The sequence below is a fragment of the Branchiostoma belcheri genome, unplaced genomic scaffold (genome assembly GCF_001625305.1).
Source record: "Branchiostoma belcheri isolate BF01 breed outbred unplaced genomic scaffold, Haploidv18h27 scaffold149, whole genome shotgun sequence".
In the NCBI taxonomy this organism is placed as follows: Eukaryota; Metazoa; Chordata; class Leptocardii; order Amphioxiformes; family Branchiostomatidae; genus Branchiostoma; species Branchiostoma belcheri.
Genome location: NW_017802924.1, coordinates 213,364 through 234,931, shown reverse-complemented (window position 1 = coordinate 234,931; position 21,568 = coordinate 213,364). Strand labels below are relative to the sequence as shown.

General features: G+C 42.5%; 2 protein-coding genes across 2 annotated transcripts; one reads left to right on the top strand and one right to left on the bottom strand.

Annotated features, from left to right (window-relative positions):
- Positions 1–394: 394 nt before the first annotated feature.
- LOC109465142 lies at positions 395–4,402 on the top strand. Its single transcript, XM_019762289.1, has 4 exons — positions 395–874; positions 1,421–3,229; positions 3,371–3,460; positions 3,572–4,402. Exons 2-4 carry the CDS (start codon positions 1,424–1,426, stop codon positions 3,581–3,583), a joined length of 1,908 nt encoding a protein of 635 aa, XP_019617848.1. The 5' UTR covers positions 395–874; positions 1,421–1,423; the 3' UTR covers positions 3,584–4,402.
- A 3,006-nt stretch (positions 4,403–7,408) lies between these two features.
- LOC109465124 (patched domain-containing protein 3-like) lies at positions 7,409–20,729 on the bottom strand. Its single transcript, XM_019762265.1, has 6 exons — positions 20,667–20,729; positions 10,584–11,430; positions 9,897–10,083; positions 9,464–9,629; positions 9,114–9,290; positions 7,409–8,897 (listed from the first exon to the last, which is right to left on the bottom strand). Exons 2-6 carry the CDS (start codon positions 11,391–11,393, stop codon positions 7,409–7,411), a joined length of 2,829 nt encoding a protein of 942 aa, XP_019617824.1. The 5' UTR covers positions 11,394–11,430; positions 20,667–20,729.
- Between the last annotated feature and the right edge of the window lie 839 nt (positions 20,730–21,568).

Below are 21,568 nucleotides of genomic sequence, written 5' to 3'. Positions count from 1 at the left end.
AGTTCTTTCAAACGACAAGTAGACATGTTTGAGGGCAGCTTTCGAAGATAATCATGGTAAGTGTATTTTGAAGCTTTCAATGTTCCTGTTTTTGTACAGAAACCTGTGTTGAATGCTTTTCCTGCCCCCCCCCCCCCACTAAACTTGTCTTTCTCAGATTAGCATTTTAAAGAAAGAATTTTGGGAAACTGTGTTCACATGCCATCCATTGAACAAATTCTGTGTGCACATACTAGCAGAACATCAGCTATATTTATTTTTGATAACAGAAAGGTGACTTTATTACATTTTGAGTGTAAAACTGGGGACAGTGCAATCAACAAAGAGGGGGAAATAACTAGCATGATATAGTGAGTTAAATCTAGTTCTTACCAAATTTTTGTCTAGTTAACATCCATTGACCTTTATCCGTCAAAGTACCTTTATCCGTCACGCTAGAAAACGGTGTACAGCGAGAGATATACCAATGCACTATCAGTTATCCCTTTAGGTATGCACAGGTTGAACACCCAGGAGTTCAGTACCGTGCCGCGTGGGACTTGGCACTCATGCATACGAAGAGGACGAGGTCAGACAATTATTGGCCTTTATTACGACGGCCGAACTACGCCGTGGGAGGGAGACATCGTGCCCTTGTTTACAGGAATAGCAGACAAATATCGCTCGTACCTTCAGTTTAACATACTGGTGAACAAGAAAGCTTAATAAAGTTTCCTTTCCTAACCTTAATCTGCTGGCGTGCTGTGATTTATCAATAAAAAACGTGCTCTTATTGCGACTACATTTCGTTATTTCCGACGCAAATGGAACGCCGCCATGTTTCTTACCCAGAAGGCTTTGGGCGGGTCTAGACTTAGAACTTCGGACGACAAAGGTTTGTAGTAAACATTTTTTTGCCTTATTTTATTGTATAAAGGGATGAATAAGGTGACAATTTCGTTACATTATGCTCTAAACGCATTCAGGGACTCAGAGAGACGCTTAATATGTAACTATAAAAGGAATAATGTGGATTCTTGTTGCGATTTCGATATGGATCGCTAGATGGCTCCATTTTGAATTAAGAGGACGGTGTATTTCAAGGTTAGGTGAGGTATTGTCCAATTTCGGACTGTTGACGCCACACAGTATCGCTCCATAACTTTTCCGTGTGCTCTGTTTAATGTAATACAGAAGTGATAACAAACTGGTAGATTTTTGAAAATGAATGAATAGCAAGTTGGTTACCATTCAAGGACTTTGAGAGCCATAGAACCTTTACGTTGAACGAAGATTACTCATAATTAAGATACTAGTAAGTTAAGATGGCTGATTTGTTAGTATAACAGAATAAATGAATGAATGGTCGGATAAATGAATAAAAGAATGGCACTGCATTCCACCAATGTTACCATATAATGACTTACAATAAAATTTTCAGAACATGGAAAATTCGAGAAAAAAACGGAAAACCTGGGACGCAAACTTAATGCAGAGCGTGTTAGACGATGTTAATGAAAATCACCTAACGCCAACGCAGGCTGCCAAAAAACATGGAATTCCCCGGACAACCCTTACTGACAAAATAAAGGGTAAAAGTCAAGTGAACGCACGAAACGGAAGGCCACACATCCTCTCCAAGGAAGAGGAGGAAAGTCTGGTGTTTTACATCAAATACCGCGTTGACAGGGGATTCCCCATTAGTAAGAAGGCGATTCTCTCACTGGCCCTGGCAACCCACTTGCGGCGTTGTGAAGAGATGGGAATGACACCCAAGGTTAATCGGAAAAAGGGGCTGTCTCAAAAATGGTGGAAAGGGTTCAAATGCCGTAACAACCTGACCATAAGGAAGCCTTCTCCGCTCGACCGCGGGAGGAAAGATGCTGTTGACGAGAAAGTGGTGAAAGAGTTCTTCGAGTTGTACAGAACAAGGATCAGCGACAATGGCTTGACAGGCCAAGCCCACCGAGTATATAACGTAGACGAGACGGGTTTCGATCTTGATCCACAAAAGAAGAACGTGGTAACGTTCAAAAAGATGGGGGCGCCGGCTGCTTCGGTAAGAAAGGGCACGAGAGATCATATTTCCACTATGGAATGTGTCTCAGCAGACGGAGGAGTCATCCCGCCTTTGATAATCTTTTCAAAGGCCTATCCAAGTTCAGCATACCGGTTGGAGGGGCCGGACAACGCGGTATACGCTACAACGTCATCTGGGTTCATTGAAGGAGACATCTTCGTCCAGTGGCTGGAGAGATGTTTCTGCAGGTTCTCCTCACAGGAGAAGCCAGTGCTTCTACTCATGGACCAGCATAGCGCGCATGTAACCCCCAAGGCCATCGACTGCGCCATCGCCAACGATATCATACTGATGGGTCTACCCCCCCACACAAGTCATTTTCTTCAGCCTTTAGACGCACCTGGAGGACCCTTCAACACAATGAAGAGTACGTTTGAGGATGTAGTGAACGAAATGCGCCTGGTGAGACCGAACTTCTTCATGACCAAATCAACTTTCCCAAGAGTCTACAAAGTTGTTCGGGAGAAAAGCTTGTCAATGGCAGTAGTAAAGACAGGCTTCCGAAAAACAGGAGTGTTCCCCATCGACCAGTCTCAGATAAACAACCGTTGGCTGACACTGAACAGCCTTGAAGTCGCCGTAGGAGAAGAGAACAGTGCAGACAACATGGTAGAAGAAGAAGTAGAAGAATCACAAGATACATGTACCTACCAGCTACTCCCCGAAGAGGAGGAGATACTCCAGATGGCGAAGGAGTTGGCTGATCAGGAAGAAGTTGTCAGCAACGAAACAACAAAGAAAGTTCTGCCCGTGCACGTGACATCACCAACATCTGAGGTGTATAGTGCCAATGAGAACCCGTTTGTAAAGGCCGGAATTGTCCCGTCGTATGTTGCTGACCTACTAACACCCATACAGGAGTCGCGTCAGCGCAAAGTGAGGAGGGTGAAGCCTAGGGCTATTGTCTTTGATGAGAAGTACATAGCAGACCTGAGAAAAGAGGCAGAGGAGAAAGAGGAACGCAAGGTAAAAGAACAGATGAAGAGAAAAGAAGAGAGGGAGGAGAAAAAGGAACGCAAGGTAAAAGAACAGATGAAGAGAAAAGAAGAGAGGGAGGAGAAAAAAAGGAAGAAGACTGAAGAAATGGAAATGAAGCGAGCGGAAAGGCTCCAAAAGAAACAGAAGCAGCAGAAAAAATCAAACAAGCCATCCGCAGGAACATCTTTGTCGGTAAGGAATACATTGACGTTGAACATTTCTGATCAGTCGCTTGAAGATTGCTCAATTCATATTCATTGATCCTACGAACGTACACATGACTTCTGTCATTTTGACATTGTCTTTAATAACCTTACCTTGATCCTCGCTCAGAGCACCAGCCCAGCTGAAGCAGCCGCTAGACCCCGCCGTGTGGCAAAGCGGCCATTGTGGATGGAGGATTTCACAACAGAGTCGACAGAGGTTTGTACACACGAATATATCAGCGTCTGTAATAGGACTTGTGTTTTTAATGACTTTCGCCCGACGTTAAAGAACCAATTAAACCCCCCCCCCTCCAATTTCTGTTCTTAGGATGAAGGCTAAGCGGGATCGCGCAACTACGTCCCAGGAGACTCACCACTCACGGTGCTACCACGGTGTGGGTGTGTTAATGCGGACTGGTATCTGTCGAGCAAGATGAAAATGTGGTTCCTTCCGTCTGCACCAACATCGTTGTTTATGCTTACGAGATTGCTATTCGTGCTTCATCCGCGCCGCCATGCAAGAATGGGCGAATTTCACTTCTCAAACCATTTTAGTGTTATATTTTCAATCGTTAATTAGTTATCAATAGTTAAAAGTTAGGTGACATTATTACATATTACACAAGATTCTCAAGGTTAGTATGAAATGCCATGTTTACATTGGGAAATGTGTCGTTTTATGAAGTTGTTTTAGCGTTTAAAGTCCCGACCGGGCTTGAATGTGGTGTTAGGGTTTAGTATACGGCAAATTTGTTCTTGAGTAAGAAGCGTCAGTCAGGATACTATGGGATAAAACCATCAACAACCTTCTATAATTTTTGGTTTATCGATCGGTATTGCCTGTAAAAAGAAGTAATGAATTTATTACTTCTCCCATTTGTATCTGTGCGACTAAAGTTTAAAGATATTAGACTGGGGGTTTGGAAGGAAAATAACTTCGTAGTACGGTAAATAGATACCAGTCGTCTATTGGTAATGTAATAATGTAATTACACGTGTATTCCTTGTATATTTGTCTATGTGCGAAATCAGTAACATCATTACTGGAATGTAGAAACAAGCTTGGAAAAACGCAATAAGGCTACTAGACTGACAGAACCATTTTATTGGGAACATATTTATACAAACGAAATGCAATGTATATTACTAGGTATTACTGACGGGAAACGTCAAGCTTCAGGACGCAGAACCCCCTCTTCACGTAAGCTTCCCTCAGCTTCACAACCAGGTCTTCAATAGCGGCTCCAGAGCACAACTCTTCAACTGCCAGCCGGTCGGTTTCCCGGACCCACCCCACTTGCATCCAGTCTCCGTCGACCAATGCCGAGGTCATGATCCCAGCCCTCGGTGCACCTGGGCGGTGGTACGGCCGTACCCGGAGGGGCGGGGTCTCCCCGCACTCAAACATGTCAATCAGCTTCTCTGCGTTAGAGCAGTAATGGAATGTCTGCAAAGTCAGTTTCTATAAACAAAACAAAATATCAACGTCAAACCTTCGGTTAAGGTCAAGCCTCTTAAGTATGACTTTGTCTCGATATACTGGCCTCCTTAGGAGATCAAGTTTGTATAGACCTTCAATATTTTTTGCCATGGAAATTGATCTAGAAGCTAAACAAACTTACCTAAAACAACTAAAACACATCCACTTACCATTCTGGTAGATAAGACCTTGATAGCGTAGCTTGCACATCAAAAAAATTCTGTCAGAATCGTTCTGTCACTGTGATTGTGGCAAGCGCAAGTGGCGGGAAAATGGGGTGAACCATTGTCGCGAGTTACTTTATTTTTATGTGTGTCCCTTTGATCTTAAAACAGCATGTTGAAACTCTGCATATGTTGATAAAAATAAAAGTACCTATACTTTATAGTTGATCTTAATAGTAGCTGCAAACTATGGAGGAGTATTCGCCTGGTAGGTTGACGTTCCTCCATTCAGGACCCCCGTTATGAAAATGGAAACATCAAGCGGCAAGCGACTCAGCCGACGATCCCACTAGTCTGTGTGTAGGTGTGGCAAGTCAGCACACTTTTACACAAGTAAGATTATCAAGCACAAGTGTTAAAAAATAAAGCGTTTTATAGTATTAACACAATGAAGTCTTCTTAATTCTTTCCTGGAACAAGCATTGGAGTTGTAGTCGCTCCCGCCGCAGCTATTTGCTCTTGGTACAGGCCGATGACCTGTGTTATCATGTTACAGTTTCCGGGTCTCCGCTTCCGCCTGCTTGTTAGCATGACTTTTACCGACTGTAGTGCAAACCATCGTCAGTTACTCGCATTTTAATAGCTGTCGCAGGCCCCCAAGGATTTAACCAAAGGATTTACAACAGCCACGACTCGGCAGTGGAACGTAAGAACGAATCTGTCGCAGGACGATGTTTTTCGGGACATTGACAGAGAACAGAAAAAAACGGACATTTTTCAACGCTGAACTTTCGTTTTGCCTTATCCAGACAGCTTGAGTTTCAGACACTCTCAAACCACGGAAAAAGAAATAACAGTCCTTGTCTAAAAGGTAAATAACAAAGAGAGAGTTATGACGAGTATCTTCGTGACGGATAAAGGTTCATCTTTTTTAGAACATGCCTGTCTCCAACGCAATTCAGTCGTGTTTTATTCAGTGCGATAATTTTCTTACAGAGGCATCAAGGAGACAGCAAAACGCATTCAACAAAAGGGGCAAAGGTACTCTATAGTGTCAACATATAGCGGGGGAAGAATGCTGTTTGATCTTTTTATAAAGTGGCAACACTTCACTATTGCTGATATATGTGACGGATAAAGGTCAATGGATGTTACACTGAACAGTGCATGCAATTATAACTTTGGCAAAAGTATTCCATTGTGTATGGACGAGGAAACATGTTTCTTGAAGTTGAATAGTCAAATCTTTCAGTAACAAAATCATAGAGGGAAAAAAAGACTTGAATATACTACAAATTTGGATATTGACAGCAAATGACTTTTTTACGTTCAGAAGAAGGCCTTACAATATTTACGTGGTAAAATTGCAGCAAAATTGTTCATACACTACAGGCGACACCCCCCAACCCAATCTTTCTTGTATTATCCTAATATAGATGTAGAAAGGCAAATCAAGACAGGATTCATAATGTTTTTGTAAAGCACACAACTGTTTAATTTTTTTGGCAACAATTTAGAAACATTTTCTTCTATAACACCCACATCTTTTTTTCAAGGTCACTTGTTCATCAACCTTTAATACATAATCTCAACTTCTTACATACATTGTACACAGCCACAGGTTTACATACTTATCTATATCGTAAAATATATGATATCTCCCCACCATTTTCTTTTTGCCTTCACAGATGTCGTAATGTCAACTTTTATGATATCATTATTAGAGATATTATTTTAGAGCAATCAGTATAAAAACTTAATAGTTATGAAATGTTCGTCTTTCTACAGTATCCAACCGGTGAACATTATACATTGTAAATAACCGCTTTGGTAACATATGTGATTTTGTACGTTCATCCCGACTAACTTCTGTACAGACATTTGAAGGCCATAAGAGGGAGAGTGGCCAATCTCAAAGCAGATGTTACGGTTGCAAAATTGTAGTCAACCTGCAAGAAACTATCCTGTGCAAGAGCAGATTCAAAATGGCGGCGGTATTAGGAAATGGGTCAAACACAACAATCCAGCCTGTTCTGTTCAACTATAGTAGCAGCAATGGCAATGACCCGATACTCTGTCCGATATGATAGTATAAACTATACTTTCTACTTCTTACTAGCTATTTTGTGACACGTGTTCTTTAATTGCTTCATTTTATCCATTTAATCATTTTTCAATGGTACTTTCTGCTTTTTATGAAAATAATGATGCTATGTGGAACTATCCCTCTCTTTTCTAGATATTTTCTTTTTGTGACACATATGTTCTTTGATTGCTTCATTTTATCTATTTAATCATTTTTCAATGGTACTTTCTGCTTTTTATGAAAATAATGATGCTATGTGGAACTATCCCTCTCTTTTCTAGATATTTTCTTTTTGTGACACATATGTTCTTTGATTGCTTCATTTAATAATTTTTAATGTCATCTTAAATTGTTTTCACTGGGATTATTTTTGGGTAGTAGGTAGTTCATAAAAAATGTTACAAGTTTGGTTCCATCTCTTACATGTGAAATGTTCTAGTCTGGTGTAAGGATGATAGGAAAAGGGGAGGCCCCTCTGTCTCTCTGTAACTCATACGGATTTGTGGTATATTCTACAGTAGAAACAGTGAAAGGCAACTCTCCTGGTTCTTTCTCTGACTCGTATGCTTGGTTTGAAGTCCCTTCCACGGGCGTGAGAGTAATAGAATGAACTTCTCTTTTTCTGTGAATTTCTGGCAAATCTGCCGTACTTTTCGCTGGTGCGATACGAAGTAACTTATCCTCTGAGGAACAACACACGATCTTACAAATCTTAAATTTCGGCCAAACACAAGACAACATGGCGGGAAGAAACACTATCCCGTGGAGAAGGCCGAACACAACTACTAAGAACACCGTCTTAAAGAACGTCCTGAAACCGTAAGACGGTGCGTTACTTAGCGCAGCGACGCCTAGAACTGTTGAGATGGACCCCTGGAGAATCGGTACCCCCAGGCTATACAGCGCGTGCACAACTTTGGCGTTTCGTGAACTTTCTTCTGCTGAGACAAATGAGTAGATAAAGTGGGCGGAAAAGTCGACGGAGAACCCGATACACATGATGAGGCTGATCATGGAAATGTTGTCTAGGTTCGTTCCCCACAGTGTCATAAACCCAACAACGCCAAGACAGATGGACGCTATGGCCAGGGTCACCCATAGTGCGTGGATGGGGTGTGGCATAAGGATAAGGGATACAACTAACATGGCGACCGTTGCGATGCCTAGGTTCTGTAGCGTGTTAGGCAGAATGGCCGTGTACTGGTCATAGTACACAAACGCTGGGTGGTACACCACGGTTCGTACGGGCGCGTTTTTGGCAACGCCTCTCATTGCGAGCATCATGTGCTTTTCCTTCAGGGTGTCGTCAATTTGTTTGGTTTGGACGAAGAACCGGCTGGCGAGAATAACGCTGTTGTTCTCGCCGAAGTGAAGGTCGTACGAGAATCTGTCCAAACCTGGGGTCTTGAGGAACACGTCTTTAAGTCCAGTCATGAAAGAAGTTTTGTCGGTCAGATTTAGGCCAGGGATTTGGTCAGAAACCTTGAGATAAACGCGAAGCCAGGATTCGGACTCGTTTTTACCGCATGTAAAGTCCGTGTCTTCAAAATCACCCAACATCTCTTCCAACCGGTCCTGTACTTCCGGGTCCCAATAGTCCACCCTTTCCGTTACCATGACAGCGACTCTGACATCATACCTGCTGAAGTACTGGTCGTCCTGTTCGAGATAGCGGGCTACGTACGATCCGTCCCCCGCCAGCTTACTCAGCGGGACCCCCTCCCTCAGCTGCGTGCACCCCCAGACCGCTACCGCGATGTACCCGAGAAACGCCGTAATCACCACCGCTTTTACCCACTTATGAGTCATGAAAGGTCCGTAGTAGTTCTTGAAGAACAACATGAGAAGGTGGTCGTTGTGGTCTTTGGCCTCCCTGTCAGCTCCTGTTGCCCCGTCTCCCGAATAGAAGGACCGCTGAGAGCAGTCGGAGCTGTCGGTGGTGGCCGGAAAGGGGGCCCGTAAAGCTGGGTCCCTCGTCCCCTTGTCGGCCTGGGTCGGTAAGGGGCCGGACGTATCGGCCTGGATCGGTAAGGGGACCGGCTGGATGTGGCCTTGCGGGTCAGTCTGGGTCGGTAAGGGGACTGGCTGGCGGGAGCCGGGCGTATCGGCCTGAGTCGGTACGGCGACCGGCTGGGCTTGGCCGGGTTTGTCGGTCTGGGTCGGTACGGCGACCGGCATGCAGGAGAGGAAGTGCCGGTTCTGGTGCTCGCGGATCCCGTCGTAAATCAGGCACGCGCCGAAGAAGTTGATCTGGAACAGGTACGCAAACAACACGGCCACCCCGCTGTACAGGCAGAAAATCCGCACACCCGGGAAGCTGCAGGGAGAAACCAGCAACCGTGGGACATCAGCGACATCGCAAATATCAGTATGCTATGAGACATAGACAATGCAACTTACTACAAGAGGTGCCAGAAAATTGACATTGAAAATCTTATTTTACCGCCATAAAATTGCATTGGATGTCTTTAAGAAAATCAGTGGCGTTACCTTGTGATGGCGCCCACGGCGAAGGCCAGCGCGTTGGTCAGCGCGGTGATGGTGATGGACACGCCGGCCTCCGTGAAGGTTTCCGCCGCCCGCTCCTCCACACCGCGCCCGGGGCTCGTCCGGCGCCACGCCGCCAGCAGGATAAACATGTTGTCCACACCCACACCTGAGGAAGGCAGACAGGAAGGAAACAAACTTAGGTGTGGCTACAGGACATGTTATTGAATTTATGACATTCGGCCTACTGTACTTGGCGTTCAAAGGCATGGCGACAGCACTGTTGTTTATTATGATCTGTAATCACTTATCTGTGACAAGAAAACGCATGGAGGTCACCAGTTTGCTGAACTTGACCTATGACCGCTGACCTATGATGCGGATTGTCAAGGGGACACCTGGTTGTGAACATGACCTATGACCTATGATTACTGACCGATGACGAGGAACGGCATGGCGGCCACCAGGTTGTTGAAGCTGACCCCGCAGTACGAGAAGAGTCCCAGGGTGGCCATGACGGCCATACCCGCCCCCAGCACCCCCACCATCCCGAGGAACGGCTTGCTCCGTACCGGGTCCCTCATCACGCACGACAGCACGGCAAATGCCAGCAGCACGCTCCCCTACAAGAACAGGACATGTTATTACATCCTGAAGTAACGTTAAGTTCAATTTGTTTCGTTTTTTTCTTATACACAGCCAGGGATTCTTCACACCTTGCGTACTCCAGACAGAAGCTCTGAGGAAGATGTCTGATACAGAGCGAAACGCGAAACGTAATCAAGGTGGTAGGAAGAATCCCTGGTTGTGTATAAGAAAATCCCAATAACCTTAGTAGGTATGTTCTATTAACCTGATGGCATTGTTTTCGGAAGGTACACCCTGAAGCATTTGCACTCACGTGACTGTGACTTAAGCGATATCCACCATGTTGGAGGGTTACACCTGTCAGTTACCTAGTAGATTACGTAATTATTGATGTGATATCATGCAAATACATATGTATAGGTCTGATTCAGCTAGATTCAAACAAGTATGTAAAAGTCCTTTCCAGGGCAGGCACCTCCAAGTTGGTTATTACTTCATTCTGAAATATTGGGGACAAAAAAAAAAGCTTACTGACCGTGTAGGCCGCCAGGCTCGGCACGGCTCGTGTCGTCATGTCGGTAATCTCCGACTCCAGAGAGTGTGACGTCGACCACGTCACGGTGATGACGTCAGAAGAAAACGCCGCCATCTTGTTCTGGAAGGCTTTCTCCCACATCTCACTCCTTCTGTCGTCATCGTCTTGAGAAGAGCGAAGATGGTAGACCAGCTTCAAGGCCCCCGCCTTCTTGACGGTCTCGGTCCCGTCTTTAAGACTCACATCTCCAAGAATCGCTCCGCTGAATGTTCTTGAGCCTCCTGGTAAGAAAGTCCACGGGTAGCCGACAGTAAGGTTTGGGAAACCTTCTGCGATAAAGTCTAGCAAGTCCAGCCCGCTGACAACGCAGTCGGTTCGCCACTTGGCACAGACGTCTGCATAACTCAACCTGAGATCTTCTGTTACTATGCCTGATATGTTCTTTTGTAAGAAAACTGTGGCGTCTAGTACCGTCCTGTCCAGCACACTGTCCGAGATTTCTCCTCGGGGCCGGATGATCACAGCCCCGTAGCGGCCTGCAGTGATCACCCGGGAGGGTAAGAAGTGTTCTGAATCGTTAATCGGGAAGTTCGCCCGTACATATTCCCTCTCAACCTTCGCCGGGCCGTCTTCGGGTGTGTACAGCTTCTCGATGGAACCTTCGTTGCTTAAGAAGAAGAGTCCGCCTCCTAGAATGCCTCCGAGAGCCAGCGAGGCGAGGAGAAAGGCGTTGGGATGGCGGGCGAGGCACCGACCGAACTTCTCGAACCCCCGGCGCATCCATCGCTCGGTGACGCCATATTCCATCATCGTTAGTCAGAACATCAGGAGCCTCAGATACCGGGCTCTGAAATATAACACAGAAAATGTTCAGCTATATATAACTAGAAAGGCAACATTTGCAAAGTGCTGGCATGATATTTACCTTTACATGGTCTTGTTTAACAAATAAATAAGGTCAACGACCTGGATGGCACCAGACGGCCGTCACCATGGTAACTGGTGCTGTAGCAGACACACTGCGGTGTTGGGTTACATTATGTAGCAAGCTACAGGGCAGAGTTGGAGGGGCTGTTCACCTTGTATGATGATGTGTTTGAGTAACAATAAACAAAGCAGCAGTTTGATAGTCTAGACCATGTAAAACTTGTAAACATGGTGCATTTTATTTTCTTGCCTTTCTTGTTGACTCCTCTTTCCCCTCAAAATATGCAATAATTTCCATTGACGTATAGAAAAATTCCTGTCGTGTGATGTACAATTATCATTGCGAGCCTTCGACAAATGCGTATTGGATTTGGTTTCTTATGAACAACGATTGAAATCCACGAGATAGTCTTGTTATGTCGTGTATTCACTATAGAATAGAGTTTCATTCATTGGAGTGTATACAGGTGTTTCCAGCTAGCGTGCAGCTATAGAAAGCATTAGAAACCAAGAATGCAGCTGCGGAGGTGGGGATCAAATAAAGCAATTAAGTTCTTTTCAACCCTCTTCAGTCGATTTCTCCGTATTCATTAGTCGTAGATACCAGGTATTTGATAGCAGTTTTTTGTCGCGCGTGGCTTCTATAGAAAGTACTAATAACGCTGCATGAAAAATGATGGGCCTTGATGTAGCTTCTACTCGCTACAATGTAGTCATCAGATGTAAGGTCCAGGAATACATCGTGCGCAACACTCAAAACGGGGTCATGTGGCGTAACGACAGAGTGCTCGGCTCGGAACTAAGAGTCCTGACATGCCACCGATCTTGTGCCCTTGGGAAAGTTGAAAAAAAATTTTAAGCGTATGGGGTTTGTGTGTTGAGCTACATTTGCAAGCCTTGACCAAAATTTTGTTTGAGTAAAATTTGGAATTTTTGTTGTGTAAAAGAAAAATCCTATATCCTATAACTTACCAACCTGATAAAACTATTTTCGGATGTACATTTTTAGCATAGCGGGCCAACTCTCATGGCTTGTTATGTGTCTATTTTCAACATCTCTTTTCCACTACTTCTGAAGCCTTGTAGAGGCTAGGTCAAACCTTTGGGTGCTAAGCAGAGAAAGTAGTATGTACCCTTGGTATGACTTAGCCTAGGCACCATCCGGATTTCGCTCCGTGTTTTTTTTTTCTAGCAAAAAAAAGGAGCAAATCCGACTTTTTTTTTTGCTAGCGTAGCGGAGCAAAATCCGAATGGTACCCAGGCTAGGTATGACTTTGGCTGGAGATCAAACCCCGGCCTCCCGGTTTCGAGCGAGCGAGCACTCGACGCCTAGGGCAGCGTCCCAGTACCACAGAAAAACGGAAAGCCCTTTAAGATTCCAGATCATTGGACTAGGCTGTTCCTATAATATTGTCATTCCACTGGTTGCCAGCAACATAAGCAAACAAGGGGACTTTTAAAAAGTCAACCTGCAGGTTGCTTTAAGCCTTGATGGTTGATAGACCTGTTGCTTAGTGGGTACCATGGTATTCCTGATGTCAATGTCCAAATACGTCTGCATGGTGCAGTGTATGTTGTTATTATAATGAACCATCACCCCAGTGGTTGCTACCAACAGACGCAAACAAGGCGACGTTAAACAAAAAAACGAACTACGGGTGGTTAAAGCTTTGATCGGTTGACATACCAGTTGCTTAGTGCCATGGTATTCCTGATGTTAATGTCCAAATACATATATAAGCTGCAGTGTACATGAATGTTGTTATTATAATGAACCATCACCCAAGTGGTTGCCACCAACAGACCCAAACAAGGCGACGTTAAAAAAAACGACCGACCGGTTGCTTGAAGTCTTGATGGTCACTCGACTGTTTTTTAGTGGGTGTCATGTTTTCCGTGATGTTAATGGTCAAATATAGTGCTATGACTAAAAGTAAGAAGGATCCTTATTCTTGGACAATCCTTGAATTAAACATCCAGGTAAAGAGATAAACAAGAAAATAGTTACTCAAGCTACCGGATAGATTTTGGAAACTGCCAGTTTACAAGAAGCATCCAATATACTTTTCATCAGTGGAATCTGTAGTTGGACAGGTAGTTATCCAAAAACTATATGTAAATGGTGTAAAGAAACATTTTAGACAGTATATATGAAAAAAAGGTGTTCCCATATTGTCATTACAATGTTACCTTCACCGTAGTGGTTGCCACCAACACGGCAACAGACGAAAACAAAGCAACTTAAAAAGAAAAACGACCGACCGGTTGCTTGGTGGTTGCCCGACCGGTTGCTTAGCTGATGTCATGGTATTCATGACGTAAATATCCATACATAGTGTTATGAACAAAAGAATTAAATCCCTTTATTCATACACATTGAATGTCTTTTAATCTTTCGGCGACTGACCCTAAATTTAGGTCGTCGAAAGTATAAAATATAGATAGACCTGCCTGCTTATATGCCGACTTACATGTATGATATGTTCCTCCTTAATGCATGGCCCAAGATCTTTGAGTCTGCTTACTTTATACTTATCCCTGTGTCTATAATACAAAGATAAACAAGCAAGTATAGAAACAAAAGGAAACTTATATCTGGCTTTTGAGGACAGTATATGCATGTAAAGTCTGTTTACCATAATCGCAACCATTGAGCTGTAGTGCCCCCATTCTTCCTTCATTAACAAAGATCTGATCTATAAATTATACAGAAGACAAGAGACAAGAGAGTACATGTAGTAACATCTGTCAGTTTGAATGTACGTATATGCATGCCCCTCCGATTTCCTAACAACTGCAAGTATATCATGGAAAACAAATATTATGTAACACAAAAATAATATTTTGGCAAATAGATGCATGCATATGGCCGTATGTGGTATTTCTCCTTCCTCATCTAAGTTCATTGCTCTTTATACCAGGTAACTTGAGGGCAAACTGTGACTCCTAGTAACCCCAGTTTTGTTGTCAGCAAAATTGTATTCTATTAATCAAAATAAACAGTATAGTATATACAAAAGACAAACTTGATGCGTCAATAGGAATATTCAACATACATTCACGGTGTCAAATAATTTTGTCAATATTTTCCTTTTTGACATGATTATTTAAGATATATGGTCTTTTTTTCACACGAATGTGACAGATTTAGGCCGTTAGTTGCACGGTAGGACTAGGAGTGATCGATGTTTTTTTTTGTTGTTGGTTGGGGTTAACATAAGGTCATCTGTGAACGCAATGAGTTGGGATACCTGTTTAGTGTTTGGTCTTCCAGATCCACTTGAGAATTAATTCTGTTCCTAGTAAATCCATAGAAAAATTTTCCACATACATTGTAGTTATCGCAAAACTTTACACGACCTAATTTTTCCTTTTCAAAGACATGGTTGCACAGTTGATAACTTAAGACAGTCAAAACCCTTGACCCAAACTTCTGTGAACACTTTGTGTCTGCTTCCTCACCCTGTATATGTAGGAGTTAAAAGATTTAACAATGACAGAGACTATCATTCTTCTTACGGTGTCATCTCGATAGAACTGTCGGAATTGTAAGCTCCTTTTGTCTGTAACAACCCGCATGGAAAAGACACATGGTATTAGTACTGTTAGTTCGAAAATTCTGTCAGGCTTCGGGAGGCGGCTGGAAAGAGTAGAAATTGGCCAACAAATAGAGAGATAACATGTCAGGGGAGTTGGTGCGGCAAAATGTACTCTCTAGCGGACCAACTCCCCCATCATGTTATCTCTCTATCTGGCCAATTTCTACTCTTTCCAGGCGCCTCCAAAAGCCTGGTAGAGGCTATGAAAGCACCAACAGTTAAAAAATGTTCCCAATACTGTCCTAGGCGACTGCGATGGCAACGGAGAAAACATTGAACGCTAACCCGAACAATTCTGGGATATACAAATGCCCTGTCTGAGCCCACTATTACAAAAAGATTTAGAAAAGCACAAAGATCCCCTAGTGTATGCTTCAGATGAGGGATAAACACAAGAAGCCCGTAGGCGACGACCATGGTAACGGGAAACATGGAGAGTCAACCTTAACAATTATCTGCCTCTGCGTAAGCCGCTTTGAGAGAGCCAGGTAAATGCAAGCTTTTCTTGCTACAATGAACAGGAGGATAAAGGCCAGCATACGATGGCATTCGCCGGTCTACATAGTGGTGTGAAGCACGATAAAAAAACAACTAGGTTACACACATTATGCCTGCCCCATTCCCCCTGAGTGTTCCAATGTCTCTATTATTTGTTTATTTCTTTATTTGAATTTACCACAAGATATACACAAGCGGAAGGGATTCCACAAATGAAAGGGAGGTTAAAACAGGTGCATTGACACCTTTACAAATTGTCCTCCCAAACAACTTTGGCCTCGTACTTTGACGTACTTAAAAAGGGTTTCGACCATACTGTAAATCGTACAAAGCAACTGCAAAATTACTAGCATCAGGGTCTTTGAACTGACTATATGTACCAACACATCAAAAATGTCTATAGCACACATCTTAGCTGTTACATTAAAAGTTGAGTTCAAGATAGAAATATGTAGTAGAAGAAGAAATTTATTGCAGGACAATTGTACATGGTACAATATATGGCAACGAATATTGAACAAAATACAAAAGAGAAAAGGGTATAGAATGAAAATGAACATCCTAGTTACTGTATTAGATGTACGTTGACTGAAATTTTACTGTTTGTGTACTCTATTGTATGTATCCTCTCTTCTGGAATAGTAGGCGTCACTAGACAGCTAAAAGAGAGACGAAAATCCCAATAATCCCAAAACCTATAAACATCAGCCAACCCTGGTCAAGCGTTCGGTCCACACCTGGATATGCTTGAATCATTTTGAAACATTCGGCAGCTGGCTTCATTACACCGAACGACTTGTTACACTTAACCCTTGAACATCTAACTCTAAACATTTTTAAAGCTATCTAATGATATTGCCTCAATTGCACTTGGTGACAGTGAGTTCCAATCTGCAATAGTTCTAGGAAAGAATGAATTTTGAACACCTCAATCCTTGGTTGATAATTCTGGTACTTGAAGGCATGGCTATATCTTGTTCTCTTCTGGGCTGGTATTAGATACTTAGTAGTTGGTACATCCACCAGTTTGTTAGTCATTTTGTACATCATGCATAGTCTGGAATATTTTTGTCTTCCAATGTCTTTAATCCTGCACTCCGGATAAACGGATGCTTCAAAATCGTTCTAAATCCTCCGGACTAGGATAATCACAATGGAGCGGATATTAACAACACGGCATCCCTTCTCAACACTGAAGACATTATAATAGGGTTATTGACCCCGCGAAAAAACTGTGACAAAGGTTATGCTTTGTTACCATGGCAACGGTACAACAAGACGTAAACACACCTGTCTAATCAAAAAGGTGCCATTATGTATCAATAAGGAGAACAAGAGAGGCCATGATCTTAATACAGGGACAAGAGGGAGAGACGCTTATATAAGTGACCTTCTTTCAATATTAATAGTTGTCGCCATAAATTGTGCTCTGTACTATTGTCGAGCAATAAATTCATCCATTAATTTCTGATACATTTTGATTTAAGACGATTTACCACATTTGTGGAATGATTGACATAACAGGTTACTATCACCTTTTTAAGATGTCAATCCTGAGACCAGACTGTAAAATTTGAACCACTCACACCGGGGAGGACCTCTACTATCTTCGATACGTGTAGTGTGTCTCTCTCTAAACACAGGACCTCTGGCTTTACGTCCTATCCGAGAGGACGTCCCTAACCGAAGCTAGGTACTCATTTACACCTGAGTGAAGTGAGGAAAGCAGGTAAAGTGCCTTTTGCAAGGACACAACAATGGCGCTTGCCAAGGATTCGAACCCAGAACCTTCAGATTATAAGTCAAGAACCCTATATATAAAACCACAAGACCACCTTGCCATATTTTCTAATGATGGGCAAAGCAACGACCATAGTAGGACGCTGTGTGGTTAAAGGCATCCAATGAGATTTCAGGGCAGCAAAACTGGAAATATTCTGAACAAGGCTTTGTAGTATTGACACATACTGCTTAACATTAGCACATTTCAATCAGCATTTCATGAGTTGGGTATTTAAAACTACAGAAAGAAGCCCCAAGATGAGTCCCTTATTTTCTGGGTTGTACCCTAACAATCAGCCCAGGGCCCTTCCAGTAACCATTTTCCGTCAGAATGTTGGGAATTTCTGCTCCATGAGGGTCAATATACACTGGGATAGTGAGGTTTTCAACTCAATATGTAGATAAATGACTAGAATGTTGGCTTTGAAAAATTTGGGTTTCCAAGCCCTAAAAGCTGCACCGGATGCCTTTAAAATGTCGAATTTTGAACACAAAAACCTCCTCTGTAATCGGATAATCTAAAGCCTCACAGCTTTATCTTGTCAAGTAGATGATTTAGTCCGATTAGTCTGTCTCTGTTATCAAACAGCTTTGTCTCCATGGCTCTGTTTCTTTCCAAATGATTAAATTCTAACTAGCCGATTTTCTACTTAGGCCAATGTTGATTTGATTATATGGATGACTCCCACGCGCGCATGAATGTTTGTCCTTAAAAAGGGTTTCGATTATACTGTAAATCGTACAAAGCAACTGCAAAAAATTAGCAAATACATGCCAAAGATTGCAAAAAAAAAATTGGAGAACGTTACTAATGTCTTAGAATGACAAAGTCAATTCCAAAGAAAAAGAAGAAGAAAATGTGAAGAAATGAAATAAAGATTCTATTATTCGCCATACCATACTCCGTGTGCTTAGTAATTTGTTCAACCTTTATGACTACATAGATTTCATATTGAAGGCAACTTTTTTTTTGCCAAACTCTTTTTTTATTTGCACGCTCGCATCAGTTCTCGGGTTCCCAGATGATGTCATCCATATAATCAAATCAACATGGCCTAAAGAGTTCAAGAGTCCTCTAGTAGCATAGGAACAACAGAGAAACTCGGGGTAAATTCCACGTAATGAAGTACTTGTTTTGTTTGTGTCTTCATTTTTTTGTTTGACGTATTATCTAGTACATCTTCAGGAAGAATGTTTGGACTGCACGGAATTCTATCCGTAAGCCCACTTTAAAGCATACGTAAAGGTCAATCTTTTAACTCTAGTGGGATATTTACGCATTCTTTAATCTGTGCTCTAAGATTGAAAGTCTTGTAGTGTCAAATCGTGCGGTGAAGAAACGTTTCTGAAGACAATATTGGCATTGTCCCCGAATGAAGCAGGGAAAGTTGTTTTGGCACCTGCAATGCTGTGTACACTATAACGTCTGTAAACAACTACTTCTAGTCCATTAGGCCCTTTTAATCTTAAAGGCGGTCCGCCTATTTACCGGAATACACAGGAATACACCAGAACACATGCCAAAATACAACAACTTGGGGTGTTAGCTATAGCTCATCAAAGGAGGGTGTATTCCGGTAGATTTCAGCCTCCTATATTTGTATTCTAGAGTATCCCGGTGTATTTTGATGTATTCCTGTAAATAGGTGGACCCGGCGATAACTGAATGACCGTTGTTCGACTAAAATTGTATTGGTTTGACAAATTTTTATGTTACAGTAGTAAGTTGCATATTGCCTATCCCATAGCATATTGATATCTTTGAGGCAAAAATATGATATGTCGCTGACGGAAAACGGTTGCTTGTTTCGCGAATTCGTATCGTAGGCTGGTTCTAGCTATTTATGGGTGGTACCCAAAAATGAAGACATGTTCCTGGTCTATGAAATGATGACGAAAATGTACCCAAAATGGCAGCAAATGTCAATATCAGACAGATTTCTTCATACAGAATATTTTTGTTTTGTTTTGTCGCCCTAGAACTGCATTGAGTGTTTTTTAACAATAGAAATTAACTAAATTAGGAGGAACAGTGTATTTAAACGGAAGAAATTAACTAAAATTAGGAGGAACAGTGTATTTAAACGGAAGAAATTAACTAAAATTAGGAGGAACAGTGTATTTAAACGGAAGAAATTAACTAAATTAGGAGGAACAGTGTATTTAAATGGAAGGAATTAACTAAATTAGGAGGAACAGTGTATTTAAACGGAAGAAATTAACTAAAATTAGGAGGAACGGTGTATTTAAACGGAAGAAATTAACTAAATTAGGAGGAACAGTGTATTTAAACGGAACAATTTAAATTAGGAGGAACAGTGAATACAGTTTTGTAAAAAGAAAGAAACTAAAACGAGTATTGAAAACGCACTAAAAATACAGCCAAACCTGTCTATATTCATCACTCAAAAGAAAATTGTCACAGTACGTTTTGACCTGGATTTTTTATGTTTGGGTCAATGGGGAAAATAGTCTATACATTATATTCACCACCAAAAAAATAGTCTATATAATATATGTAAGTTACCACCAGAAAGTGACCAAAATGGCCAGATGGTCCATATGCAGAGGTGGTCACTAATACAGGTTTGAATATATATATATATATATTTATATATATATATCATTAGCCAGGTGGTCCTTACGTTTAGAGGTGGTAGCAATAACAGGTTTGACTGTATTTATGGCTTGGTGGTACTTATCATTATCATCTATATATCATTTGTAAATTACGAATAGTAGCACAGGTGTGATCATCAGTTTCATTGCAGTGCAACGTAGGCTTGACTATAGATTCGATTCTCTAAATCTGCTTTGGACTCGACAGTATCTGACTGAAGCCGAGGCCACATTTCCGAGCCGGGGCCCGGCCGGGCTGTTTCTAATACCTGAACGAAAAAAAAATCCATAACATGCTCAGATAGAGCTCATGATCAGTTGTTGCAAATCATTTGTGTTTTTCTGTCTTTTTTTATCATAGTTTTCGTTCACATAAACAGCCCGACAAGTTGGTAATGCGACCTCAGTATAATCTCGGGTCTTTAAGGAGATTTTGATGGAAGATCGTTACCTTTTTCTGTATAGCCCTTTTTTGTCGCTATCCCCACCTTGGGTGGCGAATTGCACAGACCCTCTCCGGCCAGTGGATACTGCCTGGCCAATTTGATACTGTCTTTTTGCCACCCTAGGATCTGCTTGGAGATTAGTGGAAGGCTGAACAGAATGAATTCACGCTTGAAATCAGGGTATATACAACACAAGATTCATATCGACTCACCTGCAGACAATTCTCTAATGACAGGAAGGCCTCATGCTGTGAGAAAGCTGCCGGTTGTGTAGCTCCATCCAGCCGGTAGAATCGCCGCCCTTCCCCGGCATGTCGATTCCGTAGTCAGGTAGACGCCGTGTGTATCCAGGTGTGACCGGTGTCAGGGTGACCTAGTTCCGTACAAACTACACATGTAGCCTGGTAACCATCCCTCGGGATCGGTGTGGGGATGTCTTGTGGCCGGTCACATAAATCGTACGAATGTCGTACAATGGAAAACCGACGACATTCTTGGGACAGTCCTATTTTGTTACGGAAAATTCCGTCTTAGGTCCTTGTCGGCGGTTGTTGTTAGATCTGTCGCAACCTGCTTGAAAATTCGTCGGGCAGGTTGTAGGGATGTCTTATAGCTGGTTACATATGTCACACGATTGTCATACGATTAAAAACCGACAACATTCTTGGGACAGTCCTGAGAAATCCCGCTGTCTTGTTACGGAAAATTCCGTCCTTGTCGGCGGTTGGTGTTAGATCTGTGACAACCTGCTTAAAAGTCTTACAATTGTCGTGCGATAGAAAACCGACAACATTCTTGGGACAGTCCTGATAAATCCAGCTGTCTTGTTACGGAAAATTCCGTCTTGGGTACTTGTCGGCGGTTGGTCCTAGATCTTCCTCATGAAAAATTCTATAACATCAAAATCCTAAAATGATTACATAGGCCCAGCATATAGTCACTGGTCTTTGTCCTCCCTAGTCCTGCTAGGCGTCGATTTTGTCACAGCCTAGCTACTTGAAAAACCGATAAAAATCTCAATACGAGTTTCGTGCATACAGCGAACATGACCAGACCATTGAAGAACAGAAAAGTGGTTCCTCGACGAAATATCTTGTCTCGTGACCAGAAATGG